Consider the following 25,208-nt stretch of genomic DNA (forward strand, 5'->3'; position numbering starts at 1 on the left):
CATACTAACACATGTTAAAAATTATAAAAGAGTTGTATATATATAGTATTACTCATTTTTAACTCATTTTTAACTAGAGTGAAAAGGAAAGGGGAAAAAAAAAAGGATAGAAGGAAAGGAAGTCAAAAAGAGAGATCCAATAACAGAAATCCAAACAATATAGGTCCTCTTTTTTCTTTTCTCTTTTTTTAATAATCGAATCTTTCTTCTAACTAAGGTACACTACTTTTCTGTCTACTAAAATTGTCATAAATTTGTTTTGGAATTTAATAATATTTTCTTAGAATTTTGTTCTTATTTCCAATTAATATAAAGTGATTAAACAATGATGATTTTCTTAAAGAAGTTTTTTTTTTTTTTCCTCCTTTAAATTTGTCGATATTCGTCAAAAATACCAATTCTAGCCGTATCCCATATTAATTATCTTCACACAATATGCCAAATATCCTCTCTTTTTTTTTTTTTTTTTTTTTTTTTTTTTTTTTTTAATGAAATGATATCATATATCAAAGAGGTATCGCTTGCTCAGCAAGTATAATATAGGACATTCCTCAAGTTAGACTTGGTCTAACAATTGTGACAGGGCTAACATTGTTATTCGATGAGCCACTTTATTAGCCTCCCTTCGAATGTGCCGTACAACATATGATTGAAAATTATAGAGTCGTATTTGAGCATCCTCAATCAATTGGCCAAAACTACTTCAACAAGTAACACATTGATGCAAAGCATTCGCCATGGTCAGGACGTCTTTTTAAAAAATCACTCTATGAAAACCCAAGTCGCTAGAGAAATTACAGTCTTCCAAGCTGCCACATCTTCAAATACAATCGGGTCGATAATCAAAAGAACTACCGTTGCCAAAGTTGCCAGAAAGTTACAATCTTTAATTGTTTTCTAAAAACAAAAACCAAGATATAAGATACTATTTGCTCAAACTCTCTATCTTAATTAAAAGTCATTTAACTTATTTGATTAGGCATTTTCCTCCGAGATATTCTCGAAAATCATGTCAAAACATAGCTAGCTATATATGAAGGTAATATATTTTCCAAAAAAAAAATAAATAAATAAAAAGAGAAAAATACAAGGTAGTTTTATGGGCAGAAAATTTCACAACACAAACCAAAAACCTAACAATTTAAAAAAAATGAACTTTTAAACAGACATTTCTTACCATTTAATTTAAAAATCATACTTTTAACATGGGAAATTGCACCTTAATAGATGATTTGGAAGAACTCCCTCACAGTCGAAGATATATAATGAAAACGGCGTCGTAGCATCACTGGCAACTGCCAGCCAAATCTGACCATTTTAGGACAATTTGCGTTGAGAATCACAAAACTTTGTCCCAAACCGATTTACCAAAAGTCTCATCTGAGCTGTCAATGGCAAAGAGAATGGAGACCCTATGGCGCGCAGCGACGGGCCAGGACCCGAGCCCGGAGGACTACGACGGCGTGGATTTCTGGTCGAACCCGGAGCGCGCCGGGTGGCTTACAAAGCAGGGCGAGTACATCAAGACCTGGCGCCGCCGCTGGTTCGTGCTCAAGCAAGGTAAGCTCCTCTGGTTCAAGGACTCCCACGTCACTCGCTCCTCCTCGCCACGTGGTGTCGTCCCAGTGGGCACCTGCCTCACCGTCAGGGGCGCCGAGGACATCATCCACAAGCCCTGCGCCTTCGAGCTCTCCTCCAATCAGGACACCATGTACTTCATCGCCGACTCGGAGAAGGAGAAGGAGGACTGGATCAACTCGATCGGACGGTCCATAGTACAGCACTCGCGGTCGGTCACCGATTCCGAGGTCGTCGATTACGTTAGCCGGGGGTGATGATCTTGAGGAAATGGATTATCTTTCTTGTTTGTACACTGAGAGGTGCGCTTAATTGTTGTATATGCCTTGTTTATAAGATTAATCTGCTTTGATATAGTAAAGTCTTGTAGTTTTCTGGATCTTTCTCTGGTTTTATTATTACGAATTGAGGCGTTACTTGTTAATTACGTTGTTTATGTTTGGATTTTTTTTTTTTGTAAGTTATAAATTCAGATGTTATTTTTTAATTGTTGTGTTCGGATTGGTTTTCTAGGGTTTTGGAATTCGTAATTTTTTCAATGTTCAGTGGATAGTCAGTGCAATCCAAGAGTTTGAATAATCAGGGTTGAGTTATGATTCTCCCTTGAATATGAATGGAGGTGATTGTGGGATAATTAGGGCCGAGTTTCTTTGTAATGGATGAATAAATTGGTTGTAGGAGGAAGAGCTTTGTGGGTGCTAGTTCATGATAATTTGCATATGTTATTTGTCAGCTCTGTTTGGAAACGGCAGGTAAATAGCTGCTTAGGGCTTCGCTGATCTTCTTGGTCTTTATGCATTCCTTCGTGCCATTTTCTGTGAGACCATCTCCATTTGTTTCAAGCTAGATGTGAAGTTTTAGGTATTGGCTTCTATGTTGTTGGCTTCGCTTGAGGCTAGAAGAATTTAGGTATATGGAGTTCAAGGTGGAAGAGATTTGTCACTAGGATTTGTGAGTCATCTGATTCTATTGGTTGTAATGTTTTGGATATGCTTTTTGAATTTCTGTTTCCCGTTTGGGTTTATTCCTTTTCATGCAAGTGATAATGGAGGTTGAATCAAACTCTTTCCTTCTCTCCGGAGCTTGTAACAAGTAATACGTTGTCATGATCATGTTTGTAGAAGAGAACTAAATCGTGCAATTACATGTGCGCTTATTTATCTATTTCTACTTCTCTTGAAAAATTCATGAACGGGATAGTCTAAGATTTTATATGGCTCAAATGGTTATGTGCAGCAGTTCTTGCTGACCCCACCTATTCTCGTATGCAGCATCATTTATTTTTATTTTTTGTTGTTACACGGGCTGCTCAAAACACTTCATCTTGCTTCCCTGTTTTCTTTTGTCCTTGATTTATTTCAAACCTGTGCAACCCATTTATTTTCCCCAGATTTTAATGAACCAATTTTTGACACTACTCATTGGAAAAGGAGTTTTAGGTATGTGGTAGAAAAATTGAAGAAGTCTCTACCTCAGAAAACAGCCAGACCTGGTTAGCTTGGAAAAAATACAAGATTGAAACTTCACTCAGAGGGTGCATTCCCGCAGATGCAAGTCTGCACCTTCACATGCATGGCAGATTGTCGACTTGGTTTCCACTGTGCTATTGGTTGTTGTTACCTAAATACATTTCTAGTGTCTCAGCCCATTCACGCACAATTGAATCTTGTTTTGGATCGTACTGTTTTTTATCCATGTTCTCAATTTTCGGCTCCCACGGTTCCTTCAAAATTTTTGGAAGACGTATCTAGTTGTGACACAGGCTTTCTGTGGTAGGTCCAAATAGCGTTCTACTTCCATATTACCCCATTAGATATAGATATAGGGGAAGCTTCTCTGTCTAGTAGATAGATTAACACCTGGCTTAGAAAAAAAATAAAGATAGATTAAGACCTGAGACTAACGTGCTGGACAGATGAGCAGAATCTGTGGGGCTCTGCTCTCATTGGAGAAATGACAGTTGTTATTGTTCCTTTCCTTTTGGGCTCTTTTTCTTATTTCTAATTTTTATTCCTTAAGCTTGGTTGTTTTGTTTTGAGTTTTCTCTGATTTAGTTTCAAGCCTTTGGAGCTATCCATCAACTTGTAGAAGACAGGAATAGACCCTTTGATTGATCAAAGACAGTAATATGATGCGCAAAACAAGTAAGGGAAGCTAGCTATGTAAATATGTCAGTGTCCCAGAGAGTTGGTGGGAGGAATAGGTGTGCCATCTTGTCTCCTACCCCAACTTAGAGCTACGAAAATATATGTCAGCCTCCTAGGGAGTTGGTAGGAGGAATAGGTGTGCTTTCTTTTCTCCTACAGTCTAAAATGCCCAACTTAGAGCTATGAAAATAGTCTCAGGCTCCTAGGGAGGAACAAAAAAGATCAAAGAGCGAAGATGAGGCAAGCAGAACTCATCTTCATCCCAACGCCAGGAATTGGTCACCTGGTGTCGACCCTTGAATTCGCAAAGTGCCTAATTGATCGTGATGATCGACTTTTGATCACAATCCTTTCCATGAAGTTCCCCTTTACTCCCCTTGCAGATGCATACACCAGATCACTCACTGCCTCACAAGCTCGAATCCAACTCATAGAACTCCCCCAAGTAGATCCACCTCCAGCAGAGTTATTGAACTCGGTCGAAGGCTATATATCTGTTTTCATAGAAAGGAACATACCCAATGTCAAACGTTGTCTCACAAAGATTGTATCCTCCAACTCAAACTCAGGCTCAGCCCGGGTTGCCGTGTTGGTTCTTGATTTTTTCTGCCTGTCCATGATAGATGTTGGCAGGGAACTGGGTCTCCCTTCTTATTTATTCTTGACCTCTAATGCTGGATTTCTTGGTCTCATGCTCTACCTTCCATCTCGTCATAACCAAATGAACATCGAATTCAGTGACTCAGATCCTGCATTGTTAATCCCGGGCTTTGTCAACCCAGTTCCACCGGTTGTTATGCCTTCAGCTGTGTTTAACAAGGATGGTGGCTACACTGCTTATATTAAGCTTGCTCAAAGATTCAGAGATACCAAAGGAATTATAGTAAATACGTTCACAGAGTTGGAGCAACATGCTCTTGGCTCATTTCCTGATGGACAAACGCCTCCAGTCTACGCAGTTGGTCCAGTGCTTGACCTGAAAGGTCAACCTCACCCTGGTCTGGATCAGGCTCAGCATGACAACATCATGAAATGGCTTGATTTTCAGCCTCCATCATCCGTGGTGTTTCTATGCTTTGGAAGCATGGGGAGCTTCGGTGCAACCCAAGTGAAAGAGATAGCTACTGGGCTGGAGCGAAGTGGGCATAGGTTCTTGTGGTCCTTGCGGATGCCCCCCTCGCCATCCCCCGATAACATCCTGCCAGAAGGTTTCTTGGAACGGATTGAAGGGAGGGGGATGATATGTGGTGAGTGGGCGCCACAGGTGGAGGTCCTGGCCCACAAAGCAGTAGGAGGGTTCGTATCTCATTGCGGATGGAACTCAATATTGGAGAGCTTGTGGCATGGCGTACCTATTTTAACATGGCCTATATATGCTGAGCAACAGCTCAATGCATTTAAGATGGTGAGAGAGTTGGGATTAGCAATGGAGATGAGGCTGGACTATAGGAGTGGTGGTGATCTGGTGATGGCTGAAGAGATAGAGAGAGCTGTAAGACGCCTGATGGATGGTGGTATTGAGGTTAGGAAGAAGGTGAAAGAGATGGGAGAGATGGCCAGAAAAGCTGTGATGGATGGTGGATCTTCGTTCACTTCTATTGGACAACTTATGGAGGATATGATAGGCAGCAGTTGACATAGAGAATGCGTATGTAGGGTTGATTTCTCATTCTTGTTGAAGAAATCAACTGAAAACAAAGGTCTTGTAGTCTTTCTAGCTTCTCCACACCCATTTGCCGTTTAGCTAGGACAATCTTGATCTGGAATTTATATCCCTAAACTTGTTGAATTATGCTTGTTTTTATTGCTGAATTTTGCTTGTTTTTATTTCAATTTGTGGCTGAAATTTCCCTTTTCGAAATAAGTGTCAAAAAAATATATTGCATGGAGCGCAGACTTATCATATTGCTTTGTCCCCTTTATACTATTTAGAATGGACATTTTTCCCACAATTTGAATACTCATTGGAAAAGTAGTTTTAGGAATGTGGTAGAAAAATTGAAGAAGTCTACCTTAGAAAACAGCTTGGGGGTGGTTTGCTTGGAAAAATACAATTTGAAACTTCACTTGGAGGGTTCATTCCTGCAGATGCAAGCCTATGTTCTGCACCTTCACATGCGGGGCAGATTGTCGACTTGGTATGTCAGTTATGGAATCATGTACAACGTTAGATTAAGACCTGAGACCAACTTGCTGGACAGATGAGAAGAATTTGTAGGGCTCTGCTCATCATCATTGGAGAAATAACAGTTATTTATTGCTTTCCTTTTGGGCTCTTTTTCTAATTTCTATTCTTTAAGCTTGTTTGTTTTGTTTTGATTTTTCTCTGTTTAAGTTTCAAGCCTTTGGAACCATCCATCAATTTCTAGAAGGCTGGAATAGACCCTTAGATTGATCTGGTCATGGGAAGACAATAATATGACGCACAAAACAAGTAAGGTGCAAGGGAGAAAAACTTCATGGGGATAGGGAGTGGATATAAATCACCACTGTGGGCCTATCCTCATTCGCCTTTATATGGACAATAATCAAGCAATTGTAGTGGGTCACATGGCTACCTCGTCTACATGGGAAACAAATAATTCACTCTTAGAATCATTCCAACATGAAACTCGACTGCAAGTAAACACAAGATTTTTAATGCCCGATAAGAAAGCACCATGGGGGACGCCCTAGGAGAAGAAACCCGATTATCTTCTTTATTGGCCTTATAATCCTACTTATTAACCTCAAGTATTAACCTGTTTCCTTATGTGATTGCCAAATTACCGCTTAGTTGATTTCGCTTGTCAATTGTAAACGTGGATGGTAAAGATTATAAAGAAGGGAAATCACCGTCATAGGTACACTTTTTTTTTTTTTTTTTTTTTTTTTTTTTTCTTTCCTCTGTCTCTTGATTCAGTTTTATCCCAAAAAAAAACACTATTGACTTAGGAGATATGATACATTGCCCTCTCAAGACACAACTCTTAACTACTTTTGTTCACGTGACAACTTTTACTTTTACATGGACAAAGTAATTAAGAGTTATGTCTTGGGTGGCAAGAGATCATATTTCATTGACCTAGGCTGCTTTGGAGGCTTCCCACTTTTGTTACCTTGATAGTCTTTTCTTATTTTTGCATATATTTTGTCACCGGCCGGTCTGACCGTTCTCAAAATTTACTGCATCAACGTGTGTGATACAAAGATGGGCAAAAAGTACGAATAAACAGGAGGAACACGATTCGCTGAGAGGAAAAAAAAAAAAAAAAAAAAAAAACTTCAAAGAGCTGGATACTTTAACTTTAAAAGATGCTGCATGTTGACAGATGTTAGCACGTTGTACCACAGACTCCTGAATCAGGATTCTTGAAATTTGCTGTCCCGAATTGCGAATAATTCGGGCGGTCTTATGGCAGATATAGAGCCTACGTGTGCTTATCCATCTTAGAGCTATGAAACTAGTCTCAGCCTCCTAGGGAGTGGTTACGAGGAACAGGAAAGACGAAAGAGAGAAGATGAGGCAAGCTGAACTCGTCTTCATCCCAACGCCAGGAATGGGCCACCTGGTGTCGACCCTCGAATTCGCAAAGCGCCTACTTGATCGCGATGATCGGCTTTTGATCACAGTCCTTTCCATGAAGTTCCCCTCTTCTCCCGTTGCAGATGCATACACCAGATCGCTCACCGCCTCACAAGCTCGAATCCAGGTCGTAGATCTCCCCCAAGTAGACCCACCTCCATCGGAGCTATTGAAATCGCCCCAAGCCTACAGATGTGCTTTCATAGAAAGCAACATGCCCAATGTCAAACATGCTGTCACAAAGATTGTGTCAGGAGTTGCCGCCTTGGTTCTTGATTTTTTCTGCATGTCAATGATTGATGTGGGCAGGGAACTGGGTCTTCCTTCTTATTTATTCTTCACCTCTAATGCAGGATTTCTTGGTCTCATGCTTTACCTTCCAACTCGCCATAACCAAGCGAACGGCGCCGAATTCAGTGACGCAGATCCTGAATTGTTAATCCCCGGCTTTGTCAATGCAGTTCCGGCAGCTGTTATGCCTTCAGCTGTGTTTAACAAGGATGGTGGCTACGCTGCTTATATTAAGCTCGCTCAAAGATTCAGAGATACCAAAGGGATTATAGTAAATACGTTCAGAGAGTTGGAGCAACATGGTCTCGGTTCGTTTTCCGATGGACAAACACCTCCGGTGTACCCAGTTGGTCCGGTGCTTGACCTGAAGGGGCAACCTCACCCTGGTTTGGATCGGGCTGAGCATGAAAACATCATGAGATGGCTTGATTTTCAGTCTCCATCGTCCGTGGTGTTTCTATGCTTCGGGAGCATGGGGAGCTTCAGTGCAACCCAAGTGAAAGAGATAGCTATTGGGCTGGAGCGTAGTGGGCAGAGGTTCTTGTGGTCCTTGCGGCCACCTGGCCTGCCCCCCTCCTTGCCGTCCCCCGATGACATCCTGCCAGAAGGTTTCTTGGAACGGATCGAAGGGAGGGGGATGATATGCCGTGGGTGGGCGCCGCAGGTGGAGGTCCTGGCCCACAAAGCGGTAGGAGGGTTCGTATCTCACTGCGGATGGAACTCAATTTTGGAGAGCTTGTGGCATGGCGTACCTATTGTGACATGGCCTATATATGCTGAGCAGCAGCTCAATGCATTTGAGATGGTGAGGGAGTTGGGATTGGCAATGGAGATGAGGTTGGACTATAGGAGTGGTGGTGATCTGGTGATGGCTGAAGAGATAGAGAGAGCTGTAAGCCGACTGATGGATGGTGGTAATGAGGTTAGGAAGAAGGTGAAGGAGATGGGAGAGATGGCCAGAAAAGCTGTGATGGATGGTGGATCTTCGTTCACTTCTATTGGACAACTTATTGAGGATATGATAGGCAGCAGTTGATATAGTGAATGTATGACTGCATATTGGGGTGATTTCTCATTATTGTTGAAAAAATAGACCCAAAAAGCAAAAGGGTCTTGTAGTCTTACAAGCTTCTCCACACCCATTTACCATTTAGCTAGGATCATCTCGATTATGGAATTTATATCCCTAAACTTGTTGAATTGTGCTTGTTTTTATTGCAATTTTGTGGCTGAAATTGACTTTTTCTAAACAAGGGTCTCAAAAATATTTTGCATGGAGCTCAGATCCTAGCAATAAGCAATTAGCTAATTGTTTATTGAACTTCATAGTTAACCAGCATCTCAGATCTTTCCATGGAAAGATAGTTCTTCACAATAGCACATAATTCTGCCACCATATCTCTCATCTCCATTATCTCCCTTGCAATTTTCATTGACCCAGGAACTCCAATACTCGGTGCACAGTGCAGCCATCACACTCTAGAATTCTGACTCTCTTTCCTGACACTAATTCCACCATTAATTTCCGGCATCACTGTTGTTACCTCACTCTTCCAGCAGCAGGGGAGGTTCAACAATCTCAAACTCTTTCAGGCATAGCCATCTTAACTGGTAAAAGTCATGGATTGTCAGCCGTCCTTTTAAATTCTGTCGGTAGGTTGCCTAACTGTAATCATATTCAACATGAGGATTTCGGAAGCTTTACACATCCTTGGTGTATATGCCTTTACCAATTACCACCTTGACCATACATAAAAGTTTGTAGATATATCATGATAGTAGCCGATATACTTTCATATCCATTTAGGATACGTTTGGTATGCAGAATGACTATTTCATTAGAAAAAATAGAATAACTTATATTAGAAATGAAAGAAAGTAAAATGAAATAGCCTTGGAATAACTATTCCCATGGTTAATGAGGAAATGGCTATTTGAAGTGTTAAGAGTATATGGTATACTTTTAATACCAATGTTATTTTATTCTAACTTCTTCGATTCTTATTAAATTTATTCATTTTTTCTAATAGAATAGTCATTTCGCGTACCAAACGTATCTTTATCCTATCCAGGTCTAAAGTAGAAACTTAGGAACCCACGATTTAGACAAGGTTGACAAGGCCCAAGCCACATGCCTCAATCGGGCCAAGAAAGCCAACATGCTAGCTCAATAATTGTTGAAGGAATGCAAAGACTAAATAACATACAACTTGATGATGAGCAACCTCAATAATATTTGTTTTTATTTTTTATTTTTTATGAATGATTTGACACTTGCTAACATGATATTGCATTCAGGAGTTAACATGGACGCTAGCGTGTCAAATGAGACAAATGTGACACGTTAACTTTGACGATAAAGTGACAGAAGAACCTATTTTAAACTTGGGCAAAACCTAATAATTGTATTCTTGAAATTGAAAATTTAATGATTAAATTCAAATCAGATAAAAACCTAAGAACTAGAAATAATTTTTCCAAAATTTTTAATCAGATCATTCCATAAAATTTTTCATTAATTTTCTAATAAAATCACGTGAAATCTTAATTACACACCTACAAAATTATCAAAAAAAAAAAAAAAAAAAACTAAAAAAGCCTGTGAGGGGAGGGGGAGGTTTTGGGAATTTTTTAAATATAATTGAGACTTCACATGGCTTCTGCTAAGAAATTAATGGAAAATCTTATTAAAGAATTTGATTGGAAAAAATTCTAAAACCTACTACTTTTACTAAAATAAAAATAAAAATAAATTTTATTTAATACACTGTTATACGACTATCATACAACTCGATGATGTGACAGTAAAAATCAGTCATCGGATCATCAATTGTTAAAAAAATAATAATAATAACTAATTTTCAGTATTGAAATATTAATACTTGTCAGTCTGATAGAATAAACGGTGGTACCTCACTTGTCGTTTTAGTTGGGTCAATGGTCGATATCGAATATAGGCACGTCAACGTCAAAGTTTTACTAAAAAAGCTTAAACGGTAACTGAACGGAACTAGTTGGCAAATGACACGAGAACTCATGGCAACTCTAAGCACCACGCCTCTCTCTCTACCAGTCCCAGGTCACTCCAACCACCCAAACCCTCCTTCCCCAACCGTCAATAACGACCGGTATTTCGCAAACCACCCAACACTTTCACTGATCAACCAATGCACCAGCGCAAAGCACCTAAGGCAAGTCCATGCCCAGATGCTCCGTACAGGCCTCTTCTTCGACTCTTTCTCAGCCAGCAAGCTCATCACAGCCGGTGCTCTCTCGCAGTTCTCGAGCCTCGACTACGCTCGCCAAGTGTTCAACCAAATTCCCCAACCAAATCTCTACACTTGGAACATCATCATTCGCGCTTATGCGTCAAGCCCCGATCCTATTCAGAGCCTCTTAATCTTTCTGCAGATGCTTCATCAGTGTGAGCATTTTCCAGATAAATTTACTTTTCCTTTTGTGCTTAAGGCGGCTTCGGAGCTTAAGGCTTTTCGGGTTGGGAGAGTGTTTCATGGGATGGTGATCAAAGCGTCGCTTAGTTCGGATGTATTTGTTCTTAATTCGCTTGTGCATTTCTATGGTTCGTGTGGGGATTTGGATTTAGCGTATGGTGTGTTTATGAAGATTCCGAGGAAAGATGTTGTCTCTTGGAATTCTATGATCACGGCTTTTGTACAAGGAGGTTGTCCCGAAAGGGCGCTGGAGTTGTTTAGGGGAATGGAGAAGGAGAATGTGAAGCCGAATGATGTGACGATGGTGGGTGTTCTTTCAGCTTGCACCAAGAAGTTAGATTTGGAGTTTGGGAGGTGGGTGTGTTCGTATATTGAAAGGAATGAGATTAGTGTGGATTTGACTTTGAGTAATGCAATGCTTGATATGTATTGGAAATGTGGGAGGATTGAAGATGCAAAAAGATTGTTTGATAATATGCTAGAGACAGATATTTTCTCTTGGACAACAATGCTTGATGGATATGCTAAGTTAGGGGAATATGATGTGGCTCGGCGTGTTTTTGATGCAATGCCTTGTCAAGATATCGCTGCGTGGAATGCCCTCATTTCAGCTTATGAACAGAATGGTAAGCCAAAGGAGGCCTTAGCTGTATTCCGTGAATTGCAGCTCAGAAAGGATGCAAAACCGGATGAGGTCACTCTTGTTTGTACTCTATCAGCTTCTGCTCAGTTGGGAGCTATGGATTTAGGCAGATGGATCCATGTGTACACAAAGAAGCAGGGGATTAGATTAAATTGTCATCTCATGACCTCGCTCATTGACATGTACTCTAAGTGTGGGGATGTAGAGAAGGCACTCGAGGTGTTTTGCTCAGCAGAGAGAAAAGATGTGTTTGTTTGGAGTGCCATGATTGGTGGTCTGGCAATGCATGGGCGGGGAAGGGCTGCAATAAATTTGTTCTCAAAAATGTTAGAAGCTAAGGTCAAGCCCAATGCTGTGACTTTTACGAACGTATTATGTGCTTGTAGCCACACTGGATTAGTAAACGAGGGACGGACCTTATTCTATCAGATGGAGACAGTTCATGGGGTTGTGCCTGAAGACAAGCACTATGCTTGCATGGTTGATATTCTTGGTCGTTCAGGCCTTCTGGAAGAAGCTGTCGAATTGATAGAAAAAATGCCCATGGCTCCTACTGCTGCTGTATGGGGGGCTCTGCTTGGGGCCTGTAGGCTTCATGGGAATATTGAGCTTGCTGAACAGGCTTGTAGCCGTTTGCTTGAGTTGGACCCTAGAAATCATGGAGCATATGTGCTTTTATCAAACATATATGCTAAAACAGGGAAATGGGATAGAGTTTCAGGGTTAAGGAAGGTCATGAAAGATTCTGGACTAAAGAAAGAACCGGGTTGTAGCTCAATTGAGGTCAATGGTATTGTTCATGAGTTTCTGGCTGGTGATAATTGCCACCCTCTATCCAAGGAAATCTACTCCAAGTTGGATGAGATTGCATCAAGATTGAAGTCAATTGGTTATGTGCCAAACAAGTCCCACGTCCTGCAACTTATTGAAGAAGAAGACATGAAGGACCATGCCCTCAGCCTTCACAGTGAGAAGTTAGCAATTGCCTTTGGGCTTATTAGTATGGTCCCATCACAACCAATTCGGGTTGTGAAGAATCTTCGTGTTTGTGGGGACTGCCACTCTGTTGCTAAGCTTATATCCAGGCTTTATGGTAGAGAGATACTTCTGAGAGATCGTTATCGATTCCATCATTTTAGGGGAGGACATTGCTCATGTATGGATTATTGGTGAATATGAGAAGCATTGGCCGCAAAGGAAGATTTCACTTCATACACCAAGCATGAGATTTTTACCGGCTAAATAATTGTTGAAGCACCAAGAATGCAGGTTCAGTTAATCAAAGTGGTGATTAAGCTCATGGCTCTAGGTATCAGGAAAGGAAAATGCTTGAGGCACATCTTTTACTACAAATTATTTACAAATTGAGATGGTAGTCCATAATTAATGAAATAATTAAGAGTGTTTGGTTGACAAGCCGACCATTGATTAATTAAATTGATAAGTTGGATTTTTTGTTAACCAATTATGAACTATCACATCAGTTTGTAAAGATATTTTTAATAAAATTTGTAGTGCTTCTAACAACACTAATCAAGAAAGAGAAGTGCTACACTTATCAATTTTTTTTCTTCCAAAAGTTGATTCTCAAATAATGTGTCAATCATGGATGAAATCTATTTTTTTGAAAAATGTGTCACCATCTCATGGGATAGTGACACATGATTTGAAAACCACTTTTGGGTGTGAAAATCTGGGAAGTATAGCATTTCTCATTAGGAAATTGAGAAGTGCTATACTTACCAAATTTTTTTTCTCAAAAGTTGATTCCCAAATGATATGTCAATCATGGATGAGATCTACTTTTTTGAAAAATGTGTCACCATCTCATGGGATGATGACACATGATTTGAGGAACTCACGTAAAAGCAAGAGGAATATTGCGATAAAAAGAAAATATGCACGCCCTTATACATCTTTAAGGTATATTTAACATAGCCTTCTATTAGATACTTGTGAAAACAAAACTTGAAAAAGAGAAAGAAGAATAAGCATAGCATAAAAAAGTAGAAAAAGGAAAGAGAGTGAACATATATACATACTACAATACACTGTATACATAAAAACAAAGCCTGTAAAGGAAAAAAGAAGAAGGGGAAAAGCACAAGATTGTGCTGCATTTGAATATACATCATCACCAAACAGATAATCGCTGCTTCGCCATGATATGCTGCCTTAGAATATCTTTGTTTGCGTAGATTAGACAAAACACTCAAAACCATTTTCACATTTATGTCACATTAGAACACTTTTACAAACAAATAACCAAAAACATCCTCAAAACACATTAACAAACATACACTAAATGTTCTAATCCTCTTGATTTGTATAAAGAGTAAATTCCAATCATTGATGTTTTTCAGAAACTTTACCCATCAACCAAGCTTTCAATTTTCTATTCCTGAGTTCCGTTCCGTAGGAGTTTGTCTCTAATTGAAAGCAAATCCATGGAAACTCTTCTCATGTCCATTCTGTCTCTTGGAGATGCTGCTGAACATGCAAGGCCAATGTGAAAGACGAATATCAAGCATTCAATTTCTTCACTTGTCCCGTCCCTCCAATATGGAACCATGTTCTTAGCTTCTCCTACCTCGTTCAAAACTGATTGGTCCAGAATCTTCTTCACTTGTCCGGGCAACGCCAACTTGACAAAGTTGTGGAGGTTCAGGTCATCTTTGAACTGTTCATCAGTGGGTCTTCTATTAGTGAATATCTCCAACAAGAGGATTCCAAAGCTGTATACATCACCACTAGTTGATAGCTGACCGCCCATCCCATACTCTGCAAAAATTCAGTGAACTCCAATGCAGTAAGAATAGTTTCTTAGTCAATGCTATAAAAATAGTGATTTGGTTATTGTAAAACGCGGTGATAAGAGGTACATTTAGATATTCTGTAGTGGGCTTCATTGTTTTGATTATTGATGCACTCTTTCAATAGATATATAGAAATAAACCTAACAGCATTAACATCCAATTTTTCGGTTCTTTACTTTCTTTCTTTACCATTTATACTTGCTAAAAGAATAAGTGAAATCTTGAAACATTACCTGGAGCAGCATAACCGACGGTTCCATTAATTCCGGCCGAGCTTAATTGATTAAGAAAAGCTTGCCTACCGGATTCCGAAAGGAGTCTTGCCAAACCAAAATCACTTATGTGAGCAGTCAGATCATCATCAAGAAGAATATTGCTTGGCTTTAGATCACAGTGAATAATAGGGGTTTGGCAATGATGATGAAGATAAAGCAAAGCAGAAGCCACATCTATTGCAATGTTCAATCTCTGGAGAAGGCTTAAATTTCTATGCTGCTGGAGCCCATCTTCTGGATGCAACCACGTGTCCAGGTTCCCATTTGGCATGAACTCATATACTAAAGCTTTGAAATCTTTGCCCTTAAAATCAATACTTGAGCAAGCAGTAAGAATCTGAACGAGGTTTCGATGCCGGATGTTCCTCAAGGCTTGGCATTCGGCAATGAAGCTCTTTGAAGCTCCTTGCTTATGAAGGTTGAGTACCTTGACTGCAACACTTGTTTCATCCGGACCAAGTTTTCCTTCATAAACAGTACCAAAATGACCTGAACCAATCAAATTCCTCTCAGAGAATCCACCGGTTGAGTTGTGTAATTCTTGATAAGAAATCCTTTGGTAAAAGTGCCCTAAAGAAGAAATAGAAATACTTTTCTTCTTGGACTTTCTCAACCAGAACAGGGAAATAAAAGACAACATCAGGCAGAAAGCAGCTGCAATGCCCATTGCCAGTATCAACTTAAAAGCAACATGCTTTCTATGCTTCTTGGACCCTCGAATGGGGCATGTGGGCAACTGCAGCTGCTGGATCCCCCCACAAAGCTTGATGTTGCCATAGACTTCAATTTTAGTAGCATTTATGAAGACCCCTTGTACTGGAACCTCTCCCTCCAGATTGTTGAAAGACAGATTTAAATTCTGCAACGAGGAAAAACTAACCATGTAGCTTGGAATTGAGCCAGTCAAGTTGTTATGGGAAAGATCAAGATATTGAATACCTTTTAACCCACTTAAATCGGGAATGGTTCCTTCAAAGAAGTTCCCCTGCATATAAAGAACTTCCAACGACAAACAATCCTTTAGCTGCCCTGGAATCTCTTGGGAAAATTTGTTGTATGACAAATCCAGTGCAACAAGAGATTTCAGGTTTCCTACTTCTGGTGGCAACGGACCCGTCAGAAAGTTATGAGACACATTAAGGACTACAGACAGAGCTGGAAGGCTAAGGAGCTGCACTGGTATGGTGCCATTTAACTTATTATGGCAAAAGGCTACATCTTGCAGGTATCTACACCTTCCTAGACTCGTGGGTATGCTTCCTTCTAAGCTGTTATTATACAAATAGAGAGCTAATAATTGAGTCATGTTGCCAAAGGAAGATGGGATCTCCCCTGTAAATTTGTTTTCACCCAAGGATAGTTCGTTCAAGTTTGAGAGCTTCCCAATTGAAGCTGGAATAGTCCCTGTCAACAAATTTTGTTCCAGCCCAAGTTGAGTAAGGCTGACTAGATTTGATATCTGCATCGGTATGCTTCCACCGATAAAATTCCCTCCGAGCAGTAGCCCTGTTAATTGGGTTGAGAGGTTTGTTATGGAGTTAGGAAGCTCACCACCAAGCCGGTTGTAGCTGACATCGAGCGTCCCTAACTGGCTACAATTGGTCAAAGAACTCAGAAAACTCAAATCATCAACTGACTGATTTCCGAGAAGATTTGAATATGCATAAAGCCATTGGAGATTTTGTAGATTACTAAAACTCATAGGTATATTTCCTGTGAAATAATTCTCAGGGATATCAACTTGTTGAAGTCCTGAAGCATTGGCCAAGGAAGCTGGAAAGGTTCCTGTGAATTTGTTTCCTCCCCCCCAAAGTATTTGGAGATTTGGAAGAGCAATGCCTATTTCAGGCTTGAGGTTACCAGAGAAGTTGTTGTCAGTCAGGGTAATGATTGTGAGTGATGATAAATTGTAAAGGGAAGATGGAAACGCACCGGAAAAAATATTTATTGCAACATCAAAAACTTTCAAGCTTGTCATTTTGGCTATTGTATCTGGAATTTCTCCCTCCAAATTGTTATATCTAAACCAAAGCTGTTGGAGAGAGGACAGGTTTCCCAGAGGTGGTGGGAACCTTCCACTTAAGTTGTTGTTGGCAAGAGATAGGATCTCAAGTTTGGACAAAGAGCCAAGTTGAGAAGGAATTTGTTGTACTAGGTGGTTGTACTGGAGATCAAGATTCAGGAGGTTGGAACAGTGGGACAGACTAACCGGAATTTCCCCTTCCAATGAGTTATGACTCAAGTTCAGATTTTGAAGCCTGATCAACTGACCAACTTCTGATGGGATTCCACCAGAGAAGGAGTTGCTTGAAAGGTTGAGAGATCGAAGGAAAGAAAGATTTCCGAGGTGGGGAGATATGGTGCCAACCAATTTCAGGTCTTTTAGGTCCAAACCAATCACCCTTTGGTGTTTGTGGCCGCAGGTGACCCCAACCCACTGGCAGAAATGCAAAGACTCATTCCAAGAAGCCAGGATACTGAGAGGGTCATCAATGTGGGACTTGAACTCGAGCAGTGCATGCTTGTCAGTCTCATTTGAAAGTATGGCAGCCAAGGAAAATTTTGAGACAGGCAAGAAGAGGGACAGAAGAAGGATGGCCCAGGAAGTTAGCAAAAAGAATAGTCTTAAACTCATAAGAGGATGCTCCATGTGAGAGGGAGAAAGTAGCAGGCACAAAGAGAGGCTGCGGTTTGCAGAGAACTCTCACATGCATACATGTATTAATAGGGAACTAACTTAATAACCACTTAGATATGATGGGGACTGCTTTTATTGATTAGTCAGACTATATATTAGAGTTACTCTTATACAATCTTTGAACTGGTCAAGCCACTCACATCTAGAGTGATGTTTAACTACAAACTGATCGATGTTCCCTTATTTTGACGGCTTCTGCACTATCCGGCCAGCGTTTTAATATGTTGATGTATGCACTTGCGGTCAATGTGTATCTCTGCACCACTTAATTTATTGACGTACCCAAATACTCAGCTGACGACTTTGAAAACTTTCCCACCTCCTAGTTTTCTCCTACGCCTTAGACAAGAAGCTTGTCAGTTTCCAACTGCTTCCTTGACATCTCCAACACTTATTGGTGTTAAATGGACATCGATTTCAAGATCATGTCAATTCATTATAGCGTGTAACCCGCGCCATATGCATATTTTTCTTAATAATTTAATTTTGAAAATGCTTTTGCGAAAACGTCTTAGAAAAGAAAAAAAAAAATTCAAACGGTTTATTTTCACCCTATGGTGACCGCAAAGACCAAGAAATTAAATATATTAGTACTTTTATAATTTGAGGAGCCTAGTGTTTTAAGGTGATTGGTTTGATATACCATTAATTAATTGAACATTAGGGTATCAGATGAACCTATTTGAAATCATAGGAAAACTTAATGACCTAATTATTGAAATCAAAAACCTAAGACTAAATTAAAATCATACTAAAACTTAAGGATTAAATTTAACTTTTCCCTAAGAAATATGTAATGTTTTATGGATTATGATTCCATATCATTATGCGAATGAAATAAACGTTTTTTTCTTCTCTTCCTCCCTAGGGATCCAAGGACTTGTTAGAATATATGATAAAAATATTCATAAGGAGAATAGGGACTAAGGAAGAAGAAGGGATTCTTCTTCTCTTTTCCCTTCCCAGTACCTTCTCTGTTAGGTCACCAAGATATGAAAAAATGAATTTTAATTATAATAAAAATATTTGACCTAATTTTTTTTTAATGGTAATTGATTAAATCTAGCAAGAAACCACAACCACGAGCATCGTGACTAAGATTGTTAATTATTCATGAAAAAGCCGTGGCGCGCATGAGGGGATGGAAACGCACCCAAAAAATTATTCACATCAACTAGAAAATATTCCAGACTTGGCATTTGCGCTTCTGTATTTGGAATTTCTCCCTCCAAATTGTTGTACTGGAGATCAAGTTGTCGGAGAGAGGATAGGTTCCCCAGAGATGCATGGTGGGAACCTTCCAGTTAAGTTGTTGTTGGCAAGAGAGATAGGATCTCGAGTTTGGACAAAGAGCCAAGTTCAGAAGGAATTTGTTGTACTAGGTTGTTGTACTGGAGATCAAGATTCAGGAGGTTGGAACAGTGGGACAGATTAACTGGAATTTCCCCTTCCAATGAGTTATAACTCAAGTTCAAATTTTGAAGCCTGCAGGTGACCAACTTCTGAGGGGATTCCACCAGAGAAGGAGTTGTTTTCAATGTTGAGGGATCGAAGGAAAGAAAGATTTGTAACGTGGGGAGATATGGTGCCAACCAATTTCTGGTCTTTTAGGTTCAAACCGATGACTCTTTGGTGTTTGTGGCCACATGTGACCCCAACACACTGGCAGAAATGCAAAGACTCATTCCATGCAAGAAGCCAGGATACTGGAAGGGTCATCAATGTGAGACTTGAAATCGAGTAGTGCATGCTTGTCAATCTCATTGGAAAGTATGGCAGCCAAGGAAAATTTTGAGACAGGCAAGAAGAGTGACAAAAGAAGGATGGCCCGGGAAGTTAATTAGCAAAAAGAATAGTCTTAAACTCATGATCATAAGAGGATGCTCCATGTGAGAGGGAGAAAGTGGCCGGCACAAAAAGAAGCTGAGGTTGGCGGGAAATGCTACCTTGTACACTGAGATCCCACCCCCATCCCACTCCTCCTACGTGGACAGCCTTTTCTCCCTTATTTTATTGCTTAAATAAAAACCAAACCAAAAAAGTAAAAAGAGGTAAATGGGCGGACAAACTGAAGAAAAAGAAAACAAAATTCAAAATTTTGTCCTCTCCTCTAACTCTTTCTCTCTCTAAATTTACTGACTCTCTCTCTCTCTCTCTCTCTCTCTCTCTTTCTCTCCGGCACTCCCTCTTCCCGGCCGGTCAGCCGTCCTTCACCGGATTCCGTCTCTCTCTCTCTCCGGCACTCCCTCTTCCCGGCCGGTCGGCCGTCCTTCACCGGATTCCGTCTCCACCGGTCGGCCGTCCTTCTTCATCGGATTCCGTCTCCACCGGCCGTCATCTCTCTCTCTCTCTCTCTAGAGCCGTTCCTTTTTACCGGCGAGGACCTTTCTCCACCGGCGAGGCCCTTTCCCCCAACAGAAGAGAGCAGCAAATCTCTGAATGAAGATATTTTTTTTTCCCTTTTTTTTTTTTTAACAGAAGGCACGACCTTCTTCTTCGTCTTTTTTTTTTTTTTAATTTTTTTTTTCTCTTTTCTGTTTTTCTTAACAGAAGGCACGACACGACCTTCTTCTTCCTCCTCCTCTTTTTTTTTTTTTTTTTTTTTTTTTTTTTTTTCCTGTTTTCCTCTCTTTTCTTTTTTTTTTTTTTTTTTTTTTTTGGCCTTTTCTGTTTTTTTAACAGAAGGCACGACCTTCTTCAATCCTTTTTTTTTTTTTTGGTCTGTTTTTTAACAGAAGTACGACCTTCTTCTTCCAATTTTTTTTTTCCTTTTTTTTTTTTTTTTTTTTTTTTTTTTTTTTCTGTTTTTTAACAGAAGCACGACCTTCTTCTTCCAATTTTTTTTTTTCCTTTTTTTTTTTTTTTTTTTTTTTTTTTTTTTTTTTTTTTTTTTTTACAGTAGGCACGACCTTCTTCTTTTGGATTATCTGAGATTTGCATATTTTCTTGGCAGCGCAATCTTTTATGTTTTTATTATATTGAATTTGTTGTCTTTTAACATTTGAGTTGCCGGTTTAACGATAAGAAATACAGAACTTGTCTCTGTGATGGTATGTGATTTTGGCAGGTTTGATTGCAATGCAAACTTCATATCAATAGAACTTGAATGGCAGGAATACAACAATGAATTATTCTTTAAATTGAATGTCTTGAATACAAAGTTGGTACTAATCATAGAAAACTCTAGCAGCATAGTCTCTTAAACATTAACGTGGGAGCATGGTGGAGGAAGTGCTTGCTCTGGGCCAAATAGCATGCCCAACTCTGTTTCGCCCACCACTTTTTCAAGCTCTCTAGCCAACTCTGTTTCGTACAACTTCATGCACATCCCGCTAACGAAGAAATACTCATAAATGGCTAATTTCCATTTGTTGCAATATCCAGAATTGGCCAAACTTGCACTGTTTTCCAATGGCTACTAAAATAACCAAAGAGAAATTTATTATAAAATCTAGTTTCGAAACAAACAGACCAAAATGTAGAGAGCTTTAACAAAATAAACTGTCTTCCAAACCATTATTCAAAGTCTCTCAACGCATGCACCCATGAGATCTCTGGACATCTAAATTCAACCATAGCCATTATTTTCTCACAGTTTCAGACATCTAAATTCTCAGTGGCAATATTATAATTAGTTTAGAACGTACATTTGCATGCTGTTTCCTCAGTTCTACAAGCCCATGCAAGTTTCCCTTCACACACAGATTACAGATACATTTCCTTCTTGATCTTTCTTTTCTTCTACTCATGCTGCGTAATGCTATAGACTAGCGGTACGTAAAACTTCAACCAAGGAATCACGTAGGATAAGGGAGCTAGAAAACCCTCTGTTCTCCCCTGTTTTATAGTGTGCAAACAGAGGACCATTTCTTAGCTTCCCAGGCAATGCTTTAGGATCCACCAGTCTTCTACTATATACCACTTCTAGCAACTAAGCACGAAAGGCAAACACATCATAGCTGATTTTAGGACCCTTCTTGATGCCCAGAGAGTCAAAATGTATCACCCAACGCCAGCCTCTTTCATCTTCCACCCATGAACTAAATCAAACCCAGAACAAAGAAAATGTTTTTCTTTTATTTTTTTTTTAAAAAAAAGGAAGAAGAAGGTCGTGCCTTCTGTTAAAAAAATAAAATAAAAAATAAAAAAATAAAAAAAAAAGAAGGAAGAAGAAGGTCGTGCCTTCAGTTAAAAAAACAGAAAAAAAAAGAGAGGAAGAAGAAGGTCGTGCCTTCTGTTAAAAAAACAGAAAAAAAAAAAAAAGAGTAAGAAGAAGGTCGTGACTTCTGTTAAAAAAACAGAAAAGGGCAAAAAAAATAAAAAGAGGAAGAAGAAGGTTGTGCTTCTGTTAAAAAAAAAGAAGGGAAATGCTACCTTGCCGGTGGAGAAAGGTCCCTGCCGGTGAAGAGGAATGGTTGGCTGGGGAGAGGAGAGAGAGTGTTTCTCGCCGGTGAAGTACGGACGAGAGAGAGAAAGATGCCGGCCGGTGGAGACGGAATCCGGTGAAGAAGGATGGCCGACCGGCCGGGAAGAGGGAGTGCCGGAGAGAGAGAGAGAGAGAGAGACGGAATCCGATGAAGAAGGACGGCCGACCGGTGGAGACGGAATCCGGTGAAGGACGGCCGACCGGCCGGGAAGAAGGAGTGCCGGAGAGAGAGAGAGAGACGGAATCCGGTGAAGGACGGCTGACCGGCCGGGAAGAGGGAGTGCCGGAGAGAAAGAGAGAGAGAGAGAGAGAGAGAGAGAGAGAGAGAGAGAGAGAGAGAGAGAGAGAGAGAGAGAGAGAGAGAGAGAGAGAGAGAGAGAGTCAGTAAATTTAGAGAGAGAAAGAGTTAGAGGAGAGGACAAAATTTTGAATTTTGTTTTCTTTTTCTTCAGTTTGTCCGCCCATTTACCTCTTTTTACTTTTTTGGTTTGGTTTTTATTTAAGCAATAAAATAAGAGAGAAAAGGTTGTCCACGTAGGAGGGGTGGGATGGGGGTGGGATCTCAGTGTACAAGGTAGCATTTCCCTATCTCTGCTTTTCGAATGCACCACTTGCAATGGCGACCTTAGAGACAGAATCAATATAAATTTATTGATCAAAATATTCAGCTGACAACTTTGAAAACTGTTGGGATAATCCCGCTTGGCTTGGTCCATTTCGAAAGTTTCAAGCCTAAAAGCCTATATTGGCTCACTTGTGGTTGCGGGCCCGTGGCTCATTGGATATGGACCTACAAGTACGGATACCTAGAAGCCCGGGGAAGACATTGCCACGGGATCGGCGCAATGGACAGGGATTCATTATACGCGATCTTGGGTATTTCGGGCCACTCCCAATCCCTGTAAATTTAGGGACTAAAACTGATCTCGGATTTGTTGTTGGAAATCTCGTTTTGAGACTGTGTCGATCTAGAAGGTAAAGAATTCCGGATCAATGAGAGAGTTTGACGGCGCTCCTAAGTCACAACAGAGAGAAAATGAAACCCTAATGCAGTAAAGACTCTCATCACTCAACCTATAAATAGGTTTATACCTCAGGTATGAAAGAGGGGACTGAATTTATTGTGTTAGAGCATATTTCTCACTAAAACACTGACTTAGGCATCGGAGGGAAGAACGCTGGTCAACCCCCGGCGTATTCTCTTGGCATTGTTTGTTTTGCGGCAATCAGAAGACGTGAAAAATAGGAAAGGACATGTTGTCAAGGCCATACTGGAAATTGTACCAACAAAAACTTTCCGACAATGCGGAAGAACTGTAACGACCCACCCTAATGACACACTATATATTGTCCGCTTTTGGCTCTTCCGAATCAGACTTCCCAGGAGGTCACCTATCCTGGTTCTACTCTTGCAGAAACACGCTTAACTGCATAGTTATGATAGGTTCATAGTCATTATGGCTTTAAAATGAATTGTATCAAGAAAGATGCGTTTATACATATAAGCACATCTCCATTCCTAGGCGATGTGAGACGTCACAAGAACCCAAATCATTGGTAGGCCTCCTAGTTTTTTCCCGATTCTCCTACGCCTTAGACAAGCTTGCCAATTTCCAATGGCTTCCTTGACATCTCGAACACTTATTGGTGTTAAATGCACATTGATTTCAACTAGCCTATAACTCGCGCTATATGCGTATTTTTCTTTATAATTTTATTTTAAAAATATTTTTGCAAAAATGTCTTAGAAAAGAATAATAATAAAAAAGGATAATGAATAATTTAAAAAAAAATAATAAAAAAAATAAAGGAAAGAAAGAAAAGAAAGGTTATAAATTCAAACGGTTGATTTTCACCCTACGGTGATGGTTGGGTGACCAAATTAAACTGATCACATTAATTAAACAACAAAAGTAGTCATAAAATGTTACTTGTCACAGATTTAGCCATTTTAAAACTATTTCATATATTAAATTTTAGTTTTTTTTTCAAGCCATTTTTTTTAACCATTGTTAGTGAAATTTTTGCACATGTATTGAACGTATATGAACCAAAGTATAAAAAATAATTGCTGAAAAGTTTGGTCTATTTAACAATTTTAGCCACCTTAAAGCCATTTAAAATGTTAAATTTTGGTTATTGGGGAGGTCATATATTTACTTTATACTATTTAATAATTTTTTTTTTCTTTAGTGTTGACGCCATTAATGTTATTGGAATATTTGGGTTTAAGAAGGTTATTTTTGCTTTCAGCTTAACCATTCCTCTTACAATAATTCTCAACACTTCTTTTTAATGAATACATTATAATTTAATTTAAAAAATATTTTATGAAAACGTCTTAGAAAAAAATAGTAATAGTAAAAAATATAAATAATAATAATAAAAAAAGAAAGGTTATAGAGTAATTCATTAAATTCAAACAACTGTTGATTTCTGCCTTGTGGTGATGGTTGGATGGATCAAATTAAACCAACATTAAATAATTAAAAACAGTCATAAAAATGTTACTTGTCATAGATTTAGCCACCCTAAAACCATTATAATATATATATATATATATATATATATATATATATATATTAACTTTTGACTAATTTTCAGCATACTTTTTATTAACCATTGTTAGTGAAAATTTTGCATAGCTATTGAAAGTATATGCACCCAAGTATGACATTGCTGAAATGTTTTGGCCAATTTAACAATTTTAGCCACCCTAAAACTATTTAAAATGTTAAATTTTGGTTATTAGGAAGGTAATAAAAATTTTAGTGCATTATTTAACAATTTTTTCTTTAGTGTTGATGCTTATTATTGTTATTGGAATATTTAGGATTTAAAAGGTCCATTTAGCTTCCAATTTAACTACTCATGCTTCTTTTCGGTAACTACATAATTTAATTTAAAAAACTTTGATTGTTATTCATTTATGAAAAATGTAGAACTGGCGATCTTATTGTATAAGTGATAAAGTCTTTTGTTGTAAGCTCTTTGACGAGAGTTCTAAAATTCATCGGTCTTATTTTTTGGGGAGTAAGACGGAGAGGCGTACTGTGAAATTAATTACTTGTTAATTAATATTTTGGGGCGTTACAATATATAATATATAGTATATGACTATATAGAAGGCCAATACAATTTTAAATATATCACTTGTCGCAATTTTAAGTTATACTCTCGAAGGCTTCTACTATTTTATATATATAATAGACCATTTTCTTTTATCTTGACCATTTTCTCTTTGTTTTCCTCTAGATTTCCACGGGAACAAACCTAGCTTCCATAATCTTCCATTGATCTTTCTTCAAAAAGTTCCA

General features: G+C 39.1%; 5 protein-coding genes across 5 annotated transcripts; 4 read left to right on the forward strand and 1 right to left on the reverse strand.

The window, feature by feature from the left end:
* The first annotated feature begins 1,314 nt into the window (after window positions 1-1,314).
* LOC133877797 (pleckstrin homology domain-containing protein 1-like) lies at window positions 1,315-2,002 on the forward strand. Its single transcript, XM_062316211.1, has one exon. It carries the CDS (start codon window positions 1,392-1,394, stop codon window positions 1,833-1,835), a length of 444 nt encoding a protein of 147 aa, XP_062172195.1. The 5' UTR covers window positions 1,315-1,391; the 3' UTR covers window positions 1,836-2,002.
* A 968-nt stretch (window positions 2,003-2,970) lies between these two features.
* On the forward strand, window positions 2,971-5,614 carry LOC133877796 (UDP-glycosyltransferase 71K1-like). The gene has a single exon (XM_062316210.1). The coding sequence runs from the start codon at window positions 3,961-3,963 to the stop codon at window positions 5,359-5,361; it is 1,401 nt and encodes a 466-aa protein (XP_062172194.1). The 5' UTR covers window positions 2,971-3,960; the 3' UTR covers window positions 5,362-5,614.
* A 1,417-nt stretch (window positions 5,615-7,031) lies between these two features.
* Window positions 7,032-8,816, forward strand: LOC133877132 (UDP-glycosyltransferase 71K2-like). The gene has a single exon (XM_062315380.1). It carries the CDS (start codon window positions 7,226-7,228, stop codon window positions 8,615-8,617), a length of 1,392 nt encoding a protein of 463 aa, XP_062171364.1. The 5' UTR covers window positions 7,032-7,225; the 3' UTR covers window positions 8,618-8,816.
* Window positions 8,817-10,547: 1,731 nt separating this feature from the next.
* On the forward strand, window positions 10,548-12,872 carry LOC133878061 (pentatricopeptide repeat-containing protein At2g29760, chloroplastic). The gene has a single exon (XM_062316550.1). It carries the CDS (start codon window positions 10,603-10,605, stop codon window positions 12,847-12,849), a length of 2,247 nt encoding a protein of 748 aa, XP_062172534.1. The 5' UTR covers window positions 10,548-10,602; the 3' UTR covers window positions 12,850-12,872.
* An 882-nt stretch (window positions 12,873-13,754) lies between these two features.
* Window positions 13,755-17,417, reverse strand: LOC133876925 (putative receptor-like protein kinase At3g47110). Its single transcript, XM_062315149.1, has 2 exons — window positions 14,726-17,417; window positions 13,755-14,457 (listed from the first exon to the last, which is right to left on the reverse strand). The coding sequence occupies exons 1-2, from the start codon at window positions 17,415-17,417 to the stop codon at window positions 14,072-14,074; spliced, it is 3,078 nt and encodes a 1,025-aa protein (XP_062171133.1). The 3' UTR covers window positions 13,755-14,071.
* Between the last annotated feature and the right edge of the window lie 7,791 nt (window positions 17,418-25,208).

Source organism: Alnus glutinosa, chromosome 9, assembly GCF_958979055.1.
Source record: "Alnus glutinosa chromosome 9, dhAlnGlut1.1, whole genome shotgun sequence".
Taxonomy (NCBI): Eukaryota; Viridiplantae; Streptophyta; class Magnoliopsida; order Fagales; family Betulaceae; genus Alnus; species Alnus glutinosa.